The sequence below is a fragment of the Melospiza georgiana genome, chromosome 18 (genome assembly GCF_028018845.1).
Source record: "Melospiza georgiana isolate bMelGeo1 chromosome 18, bMelGeo1.pri, whole genome shotgun sequence".
Taxonomy (NCBI): domain Eukaryota; kingdom Metazoa; phylum Chordata; class Aves; order Passeriformes; family Passerellidae; genus Melospiza; species Melospiza georgiana.
This window is the reverse complement of record NC_080447.1, coordinates 14261919-14278605: the sequence shown is the minus strand read 5'-3', so window position 1 is coordinate 14278605 and position 16687 is coordinate 14261919. Positions and strand designations below refer to the sequence as shown.

General features: G+C 45.6%; 1 protein-coding gene across 3 annotated transcripts in view; it reads right to left on the bottom strand.

Moving 5' to 3' along the window:
- Positions 1-1779: 1779 nt before the first annotated feature.
- The window catches only part of MORC2 (MORC family CW-type zinc finger 2), a 49370-nt gene continuing 34462 nt past the window's right edge, over positions 1780-16687 (bottom strand). For 2 of the 3 annotated variants that reach the window (XM_058037285.1, XM_058037287.1), the window contains 14 exons: positions 15925-16065; positions 15342-15496; positions 15086-15214; positions 13717-13822; positions 8509-8641; positions 7916-7990; positions 7429-7803; positions 6807-6947; positions 6659-6713; positions 5762-5903; positions 5245-5436; positions 5057-5150; positions 3534-3722; positions 1780-2683 (listed from right to left, as the gene is read on the bottom strand). In XM_058037285.1, coding sequence (XP_057893268.1) covers positions 2615-2683; positions 3534-3722; positions 5057-5150; positions 5245-5436; positions 5762-5903; positions 6659-6713; positions 6807-6947; positions 7429-7803; positions 7916-7990; positions 8509-8641; positions 13717-13822; positions 15086-15214; positions 15342-15496; positions 15925-16065 — 1996 coding nt within the window. In that variant the 3' untranslated portion in view covers positions 1780-2614. Of the gene's footprint in view, positions 2684-3533; positions 3723-5034; positions 5151-5244; positions 5437-5761; positions 5904-6658; positions 6714-6806; positions 6948-7428; positions 7804-7915; positions 7991-8508; positions 8642-13716; positions 13823-15085; positions 15215-15341; positions 15497-15924; positions 16066-16687 lie in introns of those variants that run through there. The other variant, XM_058037286.1, reaches the window with a different exon arrangement.

Below are 16687 nucleotides of genomic sequence, written 5' to 3'. Positions count from 1 at the left end.
TTGAAGGAAAAATGCAACCTGCCCACAAGAAGTAAGCTGGCATGAAGTATCCAGTTGACAGCTCTGGTAGAAATTTCAACTATGGAACGTATAAACAAGGGATTAAGCTGGCCATAGAGAGGGGGAGGGAAATGTTGTGCAAAAGGAAACTTATGTCCTTAGTATTTCTGCTGTAAGAAACAGCAGAGGAAGACTTAGGGGAACATCTGAGGCATCAAGAGGCTTAAATGCAGGACAGAGGTATCCTGACAGGGTTAGAGGCAGGGGACAGGTTTTTGATGGCAGCTGGAATGACCTTCAAGATGTGATAGGGACATCCCTGTGTGATACCAGGGAAGAACACCCATAGGAGTGGTGTGTGGTGCAGAGCTGTGGGGCAGTCTCTACCCCTGATTTTAAGAGCTCAACAGGAAAATGCCCTGAACCACTTTATAAAGCTTTGGAGTATACCCCACTTGGAGCCAGGAGTTTGGATTCCCTCTGGAGGCATTCTGAGCCTATGGGTTTTAGAGGTGTTACTAAAACCTGATGTTACACACAGAGTTGCCTAACAAATTTATAGAAACAAAATCAAGAAAAAGAAAAAAGCAGCTGCAGAGCATTGTCCAAAAGGGTTTGAGAATGAAAAATCTATTTTACTGGCACTTAAAAGTTCTTGGCTTTCTCTTCCTAGCAAAAAACCTTGGTAGAAGATCAAAACAATTAAATGTATTAAAAAACAAGAGTTAAAATTGGAAATGAGAGGTTCCACAGAAAAGAGGGGAAAAAGACCAAACCTCAAAACAATTGCACTTTCCTAACATGGGAGAAGTAGGAAATCAAACTGTGCCAAGAAGCTCAAGAACTATGTAAGAACAGTTAGGCCCATTCTGGTGCCCTCTGGGTGTCCAAAATTGAAGCCTGTGTGCAGCAGCAGCTCTGAACTGCAATATAACAAAATCTTCTTCTTTAGAATGTCTGCTGTCTCCTGGGAAGGACAAAAACTTCTTTCACCTTAATAAAAAATACATCTTCTCTGGATTATTTTCATCAGAAACTGCAGTGTATCATCACAACTAATAAATCTCCAGTATGGGTGAGGAAATGGAGACTGGTGGAGCCTGTTCCTTTGCTTAAGGAATGCTGCCCCTTTGTGCAGGAGGGTGTATGAGGAGAGGAGAATACTCCTTACCTTTATTTATTGTGGGATGTCAGGCCCAGATTCGGGATGGAAGCAGTCTCACCATGTGCTGTGATAAGCACCTGTAATTCAGGTAATAAGCAAAAGCCTTCCCCCTCTTCTGTGGTGTGTAGAAACTTGGGAGTTATTCAGGACTATAAACAATTAGTGCCAAAGATTTTTGGTGCAACAGATTTTTAATTTGGAAGGGTTTGCTGCAAGACGTCCATTACACATCCAGGTGTCAATCTCCAGGGTCCATTCCACCTGACCTCCGTGATAGTGGGTACCTCTTGCTTTACACCATGTTTACAACCATCTGGCTTGCAGGGGACTCCAGTTTCTGAACATGAGTCCACAGACACTTTGTCCTAGCAGGCCTGCGAAGCTGCTGGCCAGCTGACAAACTCTGACGAAGTCCCCTTGGCCACAAGTGGCTCACCAGGAGTTGGCTGCAGCTGAAGGATAAGGGAGAGTTGTTTTCTTTGCTGCAGGCACAGGGCCAGATGCCAATCAGCGGTGTAGGGCTCCAAAGGCTCCAAATAGCCTCTAATAATTAGAAATCTCTAATAATAAAATTACCTGGTAGAGCAAATTGAGCAAAGCAACACAAAACTGAGGGGGTGAAAATAGAACAGGGGTCACTTTATTGTCAGGTGGATGAGGAGTTGTTCTGATGCTGTACTTATGTCTCAAAGAAACAGCAGCAGAAGTGAGTGATAAAGTGACTGCAAGCAGAGAACCCAAACGCCAGCATTCTTCCTCTGACTGTGAGCAGTCCAGGAGGTGATCCTCTTCTACAAGGACCTCAGCCTCTTGGCTATTACCACGGTGGCAGTTTCACCCACTTGCAGCAACCTCCTGTTCAGGAAGCTAACTGCAGGTGCCAGTGCCAATTTCCGAGTTCCACCAATGTTCCATCCCCTCTACTCACACTCATACAAGGACATCTCCTTTCTATAGCTCCAATTCATGGCTTGGCTTTCTCTACCTCAAGTTCAGTATCTTCCACAAAAAAAGCCTGACCCCCTCTGCCACAACTCAAGGCTTATTTTTTAATTGCTGCCAGCTTCTTGCTGGAGAACCAGTAAGCTAAGCAGGGTGCTCCGAGCTCCCAGGTTTAGCATATGAATATACTTGAGTTGCAAAAGCGATACTCACACTTCTACATCACTAAAACCAGCCATTTTAACAGGCACAGTTCCCATTTCTTTTAAAAATAAATATTTATAAACAAAAGGAAGAGATTCAGAGAACTACAAAGTTAAAAATTTTCCTGCCAACAGCACAAATGCTTCTCATGTACAGTCACAGGAACAAGTTGTACACCAACATGAGCGCTGTCTAAAAAACTCTCTCCTCATCAGCTGCCTCAGTCCACCTGCACAGAGATCCACATCTCCCTCTGCAGCAGCCAGCTCTTCTGCAGTTCTCCACGACTTGTGCTGGAGCTGTTCAGTCACCTTTCATGATCAAGTCCTCAATATATGCATCCAGTTCATCATCTGTATTAATATCAATGTCCTGAAACCAAAGCAACAAGGAATACCAGTGAGAAGTTAATACCGAGGAACAGCACAAGAAAAGAGGAGCCAGAGCAGCTTAGCACCCTCTGTTACGTCTGGCCTGCTCAACCTCTATGCCCCAACCTCCAGCACCCTCCAGCTGCTGACAGCTTGCAGTGACAACACCCCTAGCTTTCCCTGTCAGCATCCGAAAGACAACACAGGAAACCCATCAGCACCAGATGCTCAAACAACACACTCAAGTGATGGATCTACTGTACTGATTGTGGTCAAGGAAGATTTGGTTCGGGCTCTTTTAGATTTAACACATTTTCCTAACAGGGTGAAACTGCTTTCAGATGCTTTCAGTAGCCTTTACAGGTTGATCCTGATTTTATTAGTTTTTTTTAGTTTAGAGTTAGTTTATTTATTTGTTTTAATTATATATTTTCTATTTTAATTTAATAGTATAACTAATATATCAATTTCACCACAACACTTTTTCATGTTGTTTGTTTAAAGGTTTGCATTTCTATTTGTGGAGTTCAGAATCTGCCCAGGAATGTGGCAAAAATTCCCTGATGAGCACTGCCTACACCTGGGGAAATTCTCAAGCAGCCTCACGGCAGAGAACAAACAGAATCTGTACATAACATACACACCATGAGAAATCATTCTCATGTGAGAATTAACACACATCAGACTCTCAGAGCCTGGATCCCAAGTGTGGGCAGTGACAGCCAAGCTGTTCCGAGCTGAGGAAGTTGGAGCCCAGTGAGACACTGGAGTGAAACACTGTAATGCTTGGAGGGGATGAGCCAGGTGGCTACTCCGAGACAGCTCAGGGTTTGCTGCTACTCCTCACCCACCTCCTGCACTTTTTGCAGAAGGGCCATGATATTAGTCCTCAACTTCTGCAGTTTCTCCTCTGTTTCCCTCAGCTTCCTTTCTAAGTTCCGGAGGTTTTCCTCAGAGGCTTTGGCCCGGGCATCGGCACGTGTCTGATATGAATTGCACAGGTTCTGCAGACCCACCTCATACTGCTTAAAATATTCTTTCTGTAGTAGACAAAACACAAGGTGTCACATTAAGAGAAAACATCAAGCATCAACGAAAACATGAGCATTCACAGGCTGTAGAAGACCCAAACTCCTGGCCCCCATGATCAAATCCTCCCTGCAGCATGCCTCTGCATACTCTGCCCACCCTCGTATTTACATCTGATTTGCCTACACCAGCCAGCACAGAATTCACACAGCTTTTCACATTCTTCCAGTACCAGAACTGCCCCCAAAGCTGCTTGAATTTAGATAAAGGGTGCAGTGTACTTTAAAAAGCAGGAACCCACAGGTATGGTTGCAGGCCTGACATGCCCTGTAAATTCTAAGTATCCTTGGTACAGATCACCCAGACATCATAGCCTCCCACTGCAAGGTAGGGACAGCTACACTAACCAAAAGCCTCAGACACAACCAAGGTGTCCTATAGAAGAAGCAGGAATAGTAACTCCAGCAAATGCCAGCAGATGCCTGAGTTAATAGAAGAGGAGGAGATGAGACTGCCAATACACACACTTCGAGTCTGGAAGTGCAAAACAGAACAGGCTTTGGTCATGTGCTCATCTGCAGGTGGCTTTTTACAAGTGCCTCCTTGGAAAGGTCTGTCTTGGTGGTATGCTGGAGAAGGAAAAAGTAAGAGAGGCCAGTTCCCTTGCCCTGCATTGCAGCCAGCACTGGTACCAGGTAACGTTCCTCCCAGTACCAGGCTGCTGGTGGAAGCTCAGTCCTACCTGTCCTCAAATAAACAGAACTCAAAAGTCTTATGGTGTGCAGCTGACTTGCTGGCAGTCAACCTGTTTTCCCAGGGAAGTGGGAAGGGGTTTACTTCAATGTTCTCTCACACTAAAGTAAATGGCCTATAAAGGGACTGAACCTCCACTAACGCTGTGGGCTCAAACCCTGTATGTGCCATTTACCTTAGAGTTGGACTCAATGAGCTTTGTGTCTTCCTTCCAATTCAGAATATTCTGTGAATCTGGGGATAATTATTTGTTATTAATTTATAATTTTTAAGATTGTCTCCAGATAAGTTATAAGGCTTATAACTTATAAGTTATAAGTTTAATAGCAATGGTTAAGAATTTAAGATAGTAGCAGCCAACAGCATTCCCACACACATATATGGTAATTAAAAACATCCTCAGACAACTCTTACAAGACTCAAGGCATCTCTCAGAGGTCTCATTCTTTTCCTCAGCTATGTTAGTCTGCCAAGGATCCAAATTATTTTTTCAAGAGTGCACTCCCGCATTAGCAAGACGCACATTTGCCATAAGAAAGGAATATGTGTGGGGAAAACACATAAACTTACTTTTCAGAAGTACTGAACTCACCAAGGGAAATGCCAACAACCCTTCTGAGCTCATGGAACTCAGCTCATTCTTGGAGATTGGAAAATTTGGAGGCAAGAAGTATCGCAAACAATTCCTGTGCAGGAAAACAAAATGCAAAGCCAGAGGTGGCAGTTTAACAGACTGAAGCAATCAGACTGCAGAGCTCACAAGATCTGCAGTGAACCCACCTAAGGATCTGGACTAGTAAGTCAACTGTTTCTTGGCTGCTGCTGGGACCAGTGGTGTCAGGCTCGATTCTGATGCAATCCGAGGTAGAAGGTTCGGCCATGACGGCATCCTCTTGCTGCTGTGTGTCTGGAGCCTGGTACTCAGGAGAGGGAGGCTTCATAAGCCTTACATCCTCACTGCCCTTCTCTACCCTGAGGAAAAGCATTAAGGGAATGTCAGGAATCTTTTTTTACATTGGACATACCTGAAACATGGTTAACAGTTTCATCAAAATCTGTACCCAAGTGTCACACAGACTTCTAGACACACAACAGCTGCCTCCAGGGCAGGCATCAGAGTGACAGACTGATGGAGTCTGTAATGCCCATTCCTTATGTAGCCCTGGACAGTCTTGACCTCACCTGTTTCCTGACATGACAACAGCATATTTGTCTTCAGGATCTATGGCAATAAAACAGGCCCTTCCTCCCAAAAAAAACCCCAAGCCTCCACAATTCAGTAGCTCTAGATAGTTACCAGCGATCCCTTGGTGTGGTGTCCGTAGGGACATAATCAAACTTCACCTTCCACCGGATTGCATGCCTGACCCTTTCCACAGCTGTGACACGGCCTGTGAACCATTCCTTGTTCACACGCACTTCCACGTGCAGCCCTTTATCTGTGAGGGGGAAGCAAAGGTGTTTGTAAACATTCAGGTGCTGGAAAGCACATTCTACAGGGGCTCTAGAGATTCAGGCACCTCAGCAGGGAGAACATCTGAACCTGTGACAATGCCCTCAAGCAGTACGGACACCACCAAACACAATGGGCACACAGGTCAGCTCCTGCTGAGAAACATGAAGATGCATGGAAATGAGCTGGCAATTCCGGATGGAAGGTTTCTCCTGTACTCCAAGCTGTTTGACATTGGCTTTATAGTCTCATGATGGGCTCTAGGACAATTTGACACATGTCCCTAGTGGGCCACTTTTCAGACAGCTCCCTGGAAGCATGCTGAAAAGATGCCCTGCTCTGGCAGATGGCGCAGTACCACCCCAGCTATCACCTTTCCTGGGGTGTCCCAGTCACTCTTCTCTCACAGCAGTGCAGATCTGGATAGAGTCCTGAGCATTTTCCAGCTAGCATGGCTGCATGATCCACTCAGGATAGGTGAACATGCCATCAGCTACACCCTGCAGCCCAGCCTCACCCCTGACAAAATCACATAAGCATCAATCACAGACCTTTCCATGCCACAATTGCCACTGGTCTAATCAAAGGGTTCTCAGCCAAAATTTTTCATGCAATTAGAGTAATCTTGGGGTTTGGAGTTCAAATCTACACTATTTTTTATTTTAAAATCTCATTGATGAAAGCACATGTTTAACTTGTACAACAGTTCTTTTTTATGTCAGATACTGGCTTATTTCTCACCTTTCTGTGCTTTCTTCAGTTCCAACAACTCTTCCTCTCCAGCACTGTCTGTGAGCTGGGAGCAGAGAGAGCTCAAATTAGCCACCTCTCATCAAGATTATAAACACCTGACAAATACCTTCCGCTGGGGAAACCAGCACACTCTTACCTCCACCACCACCTCATTGGAATCCTTCTCTTCTTTCACTGCCAAAAATTTTCCTCGTTTTGTCCTCTCCTTTTTGGGCTCACCCTCCTCCTCAGACCCATCCTCTGGGATGTTCGAGGCCCTCTTTCGAGTGCTGGAAGCCTGAAGGAAGCAAACAAGCTCTAGCTATTAATTCCAGCCTGCTTCCAACCAAAACCTTCTTGCAGCCAAGTTAAAAACAAAACAAAACAAAACAAAACAAAAAAAAAACCAAAAAAAACAAAAAAAAAAAAAACCAAAAAAAACCAAAAAAAACCAAACAAACCAACCCCCCAGAAAAAAACCCAACACTCAGTATTTTATTTGGTAGTTAATGAGCTTTTCTGGAAGGTTTTAGAGGTGGTATATCATCATGCAAACACTCATCCCACTACCCCATGCACTTTTTTTTTCCCTGGGGAAACAATCTGGTCTAACAGGAAAGAGATGAGACCAAGGAGTGTAAATGACACCTAACCCAAGAGTAAAGTAGAAGTTCTCTTGTCCTGTGCAGTGCCCACAGTGCACATATCACAATACAGAACAGACAAGCTTACAGGACAGTGGGTGAGGAGCTGAGGGGTTTCATCCCATTGATTCTTACCTGTAAACATTTGCCAGAGGCAGATTTCCTTACTGCTGGCACCTTGGCTGCTTTTGGATTGGGTGTCTCACGTGAGCTTTTGGGACTCTGTTGGCCAGAGAGCGACTTCAGGCTTGTACCTGACTTGGCAAGAGTTTTTAAAGTGCTGTTAGACTTCCCAGCTGTCACAGTGTGATGGTTTGTCCTGGAAGTGCTGGCCTCCTCCTTGAAGAGCATGCTTGCTAGCCTGAGGGAGCTGGTATTTGGATGATCTGAAGAACTTTTTTTCAGCTGAGTGCAGGACTTGTGAGGAGGTGAAGATCCTGGTGGCCTGCTGGGAGCATTCTTGATTACATCAGGCAAAGGAGGAGATCGTGGGCGCTGAGATCGGGTGGGCTGAAACAAAGGAGGGTAGAGAGAGAGGAAGGGTAGAAGAGTGGGGAACTGCTGTTCAGAACAGCTAAGGAAGCACAAAAGAGTAAAAGGCCTACAGTAGGATTCCATTTACCTCCCTTGAAGGCCGTGTAGTCACTTCCAGAGGTAGTTTCTTTAAGTCAGCCTGAGATAGAATTGGAGTGGTTTTCTACAAAAAACAACAACAAAAAAAGAAAAATTTGAAAAAAAAGAAAAAAAACTCCAAACACAAAACCAACCAAACAAACAAAAACCCAAAACCAAACAAAACCAAACAAAAAAAAAAAAAAAAAAAAAAAAGAAAAAAAACCCAAACAAAAACAAAAAAACCAAAAAAAAAAAAAAAAAAAACCACCAAAAAAACAACAACAAAAAAAACCAGGTCAGAAAGTTCATGTTTACAGGCTGCCAGGGGCTGCCTGAACCCATTTCAGCAGTTCTCCAGGCTAAACCAAACAATTATATGGTGTGTTTTGTGTTCTTCCAGAGATATTCCTTCAGCTGTCGTTTCCATTTTCCCAACAGAAAATTAAAAGCAAGATGAGATGATCAATTTCTGTTGTTATAACAGCCCCAGCCCTATGAAGGAGCATAGATGGTTTCAGACTCAGCAGCAGCCCTTTGCACAGGGAAAGGGCTGCTGCTGAGTCACACCTGCTCTGCTTAGCTGGAGACCTCCAGACTCACCTGCAGAGCTTCCAGCTTTTTCTGCTGCTGGCGGATTTTCTCTGTCAGTTGTTTCTGCTTTTCCTCATTTGATTTCAAGTCTTTTTTTAGAGATCCCAGTGGTACCTTCTGCTTCTGCTCTGCAGCCTCACATCTAGAATGGAGGGAATGCAAGACACCCTCAGTAAGGACAGCAGAACCTGTATCATCTCATGCAGGATTATCCCAACATACCATTCTAAAAGCAGCAGGAAAGCCACCTGCCTTTCTGCAGCAGCCACAATCTCAAAAGCAGTGGTTTTCATCTTGGAAAAGAAATATGAATTAAGGATGAAAAGCATAATTGCTACTAAAAAGCCATTTATGCTGGAAATCACCAATTCAGAGCCCAGGAACTGTGACAGTTGTGACAGCTTCTGTACTGCATCTGTACTCCAGACTTTTTCAGCAATTTTCCTTCCTATCACCTTATTTCTTCATATCAGTTCTTCTTTCTACATAGTTTTTTCCCTTCATAAAGGAAAGCACAGTACCAGAAACCCATGACTAAGACATTACCACAAGCCTTCCAGTCCCAAATGCCTTCTGCCTTGCCATTCAAGGCCAGGCAGTGTGCTTTGCAATATCCTGTAGCTAATTGCTTTGTCCTTTGCTTTCCTGTGGCTGTTCAGCCCATGGCCAATAACAGTGGTGAGTATCCTACTCTCCCAGGTCCTCTCAGGTGCAGAATCCTGGAAGAGTCCTTGAGAGAGAAGGAAAAGAGAAGCAGGAAGTACTCTCTCAAACGCACTGGCAGCACCTTTGAAGTGCCTGGATGAGCAGCTGGCCCTCAGGAGCACTGCCAGAGGAGGAAGAGGGGACTGAGCCCAGGCTCATCACCTATCACCAAACAATCACAGAACGACAGACGAGGACCAGCACTGCTGGGGTAAAGTCATGGAAGAATGATTTGAGCCAGGAAAGCAGCAGACAGCCCTTTTACAACACGAGATGCAGCAGATTTCATTGGACACTGGAACCAAGCTGGTAACCTGAAGATGTAAGAGAACCCTACTCTCACTGTAGAACACTCAAAGCTCCAAGAAGCTGAGGAGAGATGATTCTATCAAGATCTCTAGCTATCAGATACACTCTGATCAGCTTTGTGAGTGAGAAGGAGCAAAAGCAGCAGTTCCTCCATCAGCCTCTTCCCTGCTGAAGCACTTTCCATAGAGTGGTTACTTCCTTGGCTAAGAAAGTGTGTGTCGTCACTGCAAAATGACTGCCTGTGAATGAAACCTGCAGTTCCCAAAGATAAAGTTGAACAAGTGGCACCATAAACAGGTTTCCCAGCACAGAAATGCATCTCCCAGCTCATGGCAAGGCTGGAAGCATTGCCAAGCTATGTCTTACAGCACAGTAAAGAACAAAAGCACCTTGAGTTCTGTGACAAGAAAAATTCAGACTACTTATGGCATCCAAACCCAGAGACTGCATCACTGGAGGCAGCAAATCAGAACAAATGTACTATCTTGGTAGTCAGAATGGACTAAAACCAAGACTCCTGATAATGCTCAAGGAGCTTTGAGACACACAATCATCTTCAGCTGGTGCTTCAGCCACCCATCCAAACGACATCTGGGATCCAACTGGATATCAGATAGGAGAATAGAGGCAAGCAAGCCTCACATTATTTCACAGTGTGAAACAGGGACACTGCCTTCTCTGTAACGAAATTGAGTGATAGTGGCACCTGGTGCTGACCTCAACAGAGACAGTTGCACTGGAGGGAGTGACTGCTTCTCATAACACAGACTGAGAAGGGCATTCAGCTCCCATGATCTGGAACACCTTGCCACAAGCAGCCCCTGAAGTGCAGGTGGACAAACCAGAAGGGCAGGGAACAGCTCAGTGCCAATAGTAGACACTGTGCTGAGGCAGCCAAAACTACCATACGACCTCTGATGCCAGGACAGTCCCAACACCTGACATTGCTCTGACATTGCATCATTTCCAATTTGGCTGGATGAGACCCTGCACTGAGCCTCACAGTACACAAGCTTGAGGATGTGACCCATGTGCTTCTCAAATCCTGCCATCCTTCAGACACTACAAATACCTGTAATGGTCAGGACACAGATATGAAGGTGTCCAAACTCTGCACAAGGACTCAACACAACAGTGCAGCACTTGGAATGTGCTCCAACCAAAAGCCAGGAGTGCTGGAAAAACTTCTACTTCATGTAAAGGACACAACTGCACTTGCTGCTGGAAAGCACATGTAAGCCTACTTAATCAAGAAATGTCCTGGAGTTATTTATTCTCTCAAAGTAAGACTCCTGAGACTCCTTTTGAAGCTAAAATGACGAGAAGTTTGGCTCACCAGTGCCAAGTGCCCCTCCTGCCCTTTCCCAGCTTCCTGCACGGGGAATGTAGGATGGCACAGCATGCACTGCGGAGGTACTCGGACTCACCCCAAACAATACCTCAAAGTGAAAAGTAGCCCCACTCACACACCCCCAATTTTCAAGGTATTGCAAATAAAAGATCTGAATTCTTTCATCACTAAATCAAGTTCCTGGTAGGTGATACAATAAAGACTCCCACTTCTGCAGACAGAAGTGCAGAAATATAATGGCAGGTGAGGGGACCTGAATAACACCCTTCCATGGCTACCCTCAGGCCATCCCAGAAGCTACCAGCCCATCTAGGGTCCATTTCCACAAGCCCAGAGGCCCAAAGGCAGCTCAGGAGATGTGAACTGGGCTTTTTGGGAATTGCGGAATGCAAATCTGTTCAGAGGAACAGAAACCCCTTTTGGGGTCCTGCCAGGACTGTCCTACAGCTGCGTCAGCTCTGGTGAGCTCTGGGGCAGCCCTCTGAAACATCTTTTGGACCAACACCAGGAACCAAAAGCAAGTAAAGGAAAGGACTGAGATTATTTGGGAAGAACAAATATGGGAAAAATACACTATAACAAGGGCCAGTTGTACATAAACCTTGGGCTGGTCAGTACACCTCTGTGTACTAACCTCCATGTCTCCCCCTTTCCTAGGCAACGGCCTCTGTACTGGGGTGCAAGTGTCAGTAGCTGGAGAGGGACCACTGGTGCCAGTGCCTCATGGGCCTGAGTGCCACCAGCTGCTGTGACTACAGGCAAGTGAATGAATATGAGCCACAGGAACGTCAGGCCAGAGGAGCCAACCAGGAGGCTACCTGGGAGCAAGGGAGAGGATGTCTAAGGGTGATGCTCAGGAGCTGATCACTGGAGACATGGGTGAGTCTCACAGCTGATGGAGATGGGTATAGGGGTGTAGGCAGAACAGTGGGTGTCTCTAGGCAGAAAGTATGTGGGGAAGAGCAAGGACCCTGATCCAATCAAGACAGAGAAATCCCCAGTGTGAGACACTGGGAGGTCTGGAGGGTGTGTGCGCTATGTGTAAACAAGGAAGGAGGTCAGTACACCCCCCCCCGGGACTGCACGCCTCAGGGCCCATCTATCCCAGGGGAAGTAACCAGAGGCTCGGGATCTGAAGGCCAGGTATGGACATGAGTATTTCCACTAGTGATCCTTCACCCTGACGAGCCAAGAGGGAAAAGGATGAAGCTGCTGGTGTGGTCTGTGGGAGCACTGCACATGCCCACTTGTGCTATCTGTGGGACTGGATGTATGTACATACACAGTCTGTCTGTGTTTGTGTGTGTCTACAAGCAACATCTTCTGAACTTCACTACTCCTTCCAGCCGAAGGGCTGGGGATGTGCCAGCCCCTTAGGTTCCAGGCTCAGCCCTGCCCCAGCATTTTGTCCAGGAACATCCTCAGCACTGCCACACTCCTCGGAGCTCTACAGCAGGAGCTCTACATACATATGGAGCAAACAGAGAAGTCAGCACAGGTATTCTCCACTGGGAGGTACCAAAAGGAAGAAGTCAGAAAGTCAATACTTTGAAATAGCATCAATATTCTGTAAAATTTTCAGCCATAGATATTAAATTCTTTATTCCAATCAAAAGTTACCGCCTGGATTCATCCCCTTTGTCTTTAAGCCCTGAGCCAAGGGACCTGACTTAGAGAGAAGCAGCTTCCCTTCCTTACACAATACAGACAAGAACTGGCTTCCAGCAGTGCTGCTTTCCACAGAGAAGCAACCTAAAGCAATCATTTTCCTCACTCAAATAAATGACTACATTCTACCTACATTTTGTGACTGTAACACACATCATTGGAAAATGAACCACTGTGCTGCTTCCTCAAGCATGCAAAATGTCCCTCCTGGGTTCATCCCAACCATGTGGAATTGCTGCAGTTTGGTGTCTGATGGGTGGGAGCAGTAGGAGCAAAAAAGGCAATTGCAAAGCTCCCCTGAACTCACCTAACTCCCAGCCTGCACCATGACAGTTCTCCAATTGCCATCTATCCTGCCCATGGCAAACCTAATATAATCTAAACCTGTAATAGCATTTCTGGTGCCAGGGCAGAAAAACAACCAATGATTCAAATTCCACCATATCACTTGGTTGACAGGCTAGAGGCAGCTCTGGGGTCTACCTGGCTCCACCCGGCTCAGGCAGGGCCACCCAGGACCAGGAGCTCAGGACCCCATCTTGGAATATCTCCAAGGATAGAGACGGCACAATCTCCCTGAGAAACCTGGGCCAGGATTTGGTCACCCTCACAGAGAAAAAAGTGTTTCTGATGTGCAGAGGGACCTTCCAGCACTCCAGTTTGTGCTCCTGGTGTCTGGTCCTGGCACTAGGCACCTCTGGGAAGAGACAGGCTCTGTGCTTTTTGCAGCCTGCCTTTGTATGTTTCTATACGTCGATGAGAACGCCCTGAGCCTGATCATCTCTGGGATGGACAGCACAGACCAGTGCTGGGGCTGTCCTCCCCAAGGACAGGACTTTGCCTTTTCCTAGCTGAATGTCAGGATAGGCTTCTGCTGGCCAATTTCTGCAACCTGCAAGTCCCTCTGGAGGGATCTATGACTGCCTGGTTTGTCAGCTGCTCCTCCCAGTTTGGTATCACCTGTCACTTGCTGAGGATGTCCTCTGCAATTTGCACATTGCAAATGCCCACCCAGCATTCAGCTCCCTATACAATTGCCATTGCTGCCTTTTCACAGACTGTGAGCACAACTTAAAGGTACAGAACCCCTCCAACTGTTTTCAAAGAACAGATGATCAGAAAAAAGCTCCAAATGTGCAGATAAAGCACCTTGCAGAAAAGTCTTAATATTAACTGATTCTTACCTGTCTTGTTCAGGATCAGGGTTCATGGAGCACACCCAGGTGTCAGGGTAGTTCCTCTCCACTGAGCTCAGCTGGAACGGGAGAGTCCGCCACTTCAGACAGACATCTGTCAGACAGACACTTTGCAAGTCAGAAATACACAGCCTGAGATACATGATTTTTTCCCATAGCCCATTTAATGCCCAAGTACCACACCAAAGTGTATCCAACAACAGTAAGACTAGTGGCCAAAAAAGTGAGACAGTCACAGAATATATTGAGTCAATTATTTATTTGTGCTCACAAAACACTTGAATGAAACCCTCAAAGACAACTCTACCTAACAAGAATGCAATGAAGCCTAGCACCAACCAACACCAGAGGACCTCACACTCCGGCTGCAACTATGACATACACAAACTGAATTGAACAGCCAGTCCAGACATCACAGCTCAGCCCAGCAGACAGGCTGTCTCTCAATGATACCAAAGTAACAGAAATCACAGACATATCCACTTAAAAAAAAAATCTACTAAATTTTTGATGAACCAGGAACACAAATTTGTTTTCCAGAGTACTGCTAGCCTACCAGGAAACCAACGGCTTCACAAAATCAAGTTCTGCCAAGAAAATCCAAATGTCCTTAAATCAGGCTCTGGAAGGATATCAACAAGGGAAGACAAGAAGGAGAAAAAAATCCCTCCCCCTTCAAAAGAACCTTGAAAAGACTGAGACAACCATCAAGGCAGAAGAGCCTAACAAATAATTCCACAAGAATGGCCTCACATTCCTTCCTACAACCACATCCTTAAGTCCCGGGGTGAAAATAAGGGAGCTTGGTGTCCCTCTACCAGGTGACAAAGTGATGGTGTGGAGCTTCCCATTACTCTAACAAGGGCTTAGCCAGAGCTGTTTTGAGGTGCACAGAAGAGAACTTGCATTAAATTCCAAGGTAACTGTAAAAGGTTCCCTCTGCGCTGGCACAGTGCAGGCCAGTGCATCAGGGTACAAATTACTTGGCCACTTCCCATTGCCTGTGCGGATGTTTCACATCTTATTCTGGTGCTGGGATGGGTGCCTTTGGTGAGCTCCAGTTCATATGACATTTCTAAGGCTGTTCTCAACACTGCTACTGGCCATATCTGCCCTGCTCTGTCAGAAGATTCAGTTGAGAAGATCAGTTAGCAAACTAGCAAACTGTGCAGGAAAGGAGCTTTATGCCTGGCTGTCACAGAATACCACTGAGTGCAGACAAAGGCAAACTGCAGAGGAGACAGGCCCTAGGAAGGGATGATATCCATCCCAAATCTCCTATGCATTTAACTGTCCCATCTGCAGCCAGGAGTGCTCCCCCACCTTCCCCAGAGAGAAGCAGCTGGATCAGACGCACCGCACTGAATTGTGGTGGGGATCTCCATGGCTCTCCTGCGCTTGTAACGCAGTTCACTAGACGGAGGCTGGTTCCAGTTTGCTGATAAATAACCAAATTCATCCCAGAACTTGATGATACCTCTCTGGGCTGGAAAACAAACCATATTCTGCTCAATATGGAGTCATTATCACAAAATCACCATCTGCACTTCTGGCTGACCTTCAGCCACCCAAATTTCTCCTTCCAGACTCTGGTAATTGTGAAGTTTCACTACCTATTGCAACATCCTTCCAATACTGAGCCAAATGCTCTCCCATGGCCTTCAGCAAGTGTCGATACTCCTTGGCATCAGCAAAGTCTTGTTTATTATGGGTTGGCTCCAGAACCAAATAGGGCACATCCACCACGCCTACCACTCCTCCACATGCCCTGGAAGAGGGACACAGAGTGACACAGAAGGACACAGATTAAACCGACAGGCTGGCAACATGAACTGTCATGCAAAATGAAGATGGGCTCAAATATTTGTACTTGCTGTCAAGACCTATTTTGCCTGTCTCTGGAATGAGGCACTAGTACTACCAGCACTCATCAGCACCAAATGGCAAGCTCCTCATACTGCTGCAGGGATGGCTAAAATTTGTGTCAAGAACTCTCTATCAAGAAACCAGGAAAATATGAGGCAGTACTAAATATAATTTATTTGTCAGAATGCAAACTGAAGGCTGACAAAATGAGCAGGCCTCAGGCTCAGGAAGAATGATTAATGCAAAACATGGTTACTGCGCAGCCTAAGTCAGATATAGAAAAATGTGCCAAGCTTAAGCAAAGATTGCAGAAAAATCTGCAGGACTCACATGCCACCCTCCAGCTGTGGGCCCACCTTCTCATACATCTTGATCAGCCGACTGCAGTTATAAATGAACATGCCGTCCAGCTCGCGCTGCTCAATGTTCACCCCAAAGATAAAATTCAGCTCCTTGGGCTCCTTCAGTGCCCTGTAGGGGACAAAACAGAGCCCCTAGGGATGCTGGAAATAAAGCATACTATCTGCTGGTGTTAGAGAGAGGGTATGGAAGGCCAGCACCCTTGAGCATTAAACTGCTACTTCTGAAAAATACAAAACATTTGCTGAAAGAGCACTACAACTGAATATGAACAAAATACAAAAACTTTGCAATACAAATACTAATTTAGGCTGGACAGAGAATTTTTCAATTGAATATGTTTTCTCCTTCAGAACAGATTCTGGTTTTTACTTCAGATGTTTTTATTCAGTGAATTAGTCTTTGAATTAGTCTTATGAGAGCACTGTTGCATCCAGACTGGTCCTTTCCCATGCTATTTTGGTTTGTATTTTCCAGCTATATATCCCTTTCTAGATAAAGCATGGAAATTCAGATTTCAATAGAAAACTACAGTCTTGATATTCTGATTCTAGGAAGTTCTCCTAATTCCAAATTTCACAAGGCTGCTCCTTAAGTTCAAAATCTGGAGGATACAACATACAGCCCAAGCAGAGCTCCTTTTTCTGCAATGTTAGGATATCAATTTGCATGATTTCTCCCTTATCTATGCAGCAGATGACTCCAAGAAAAGTTGGCCTCGAGTATGTTTGTG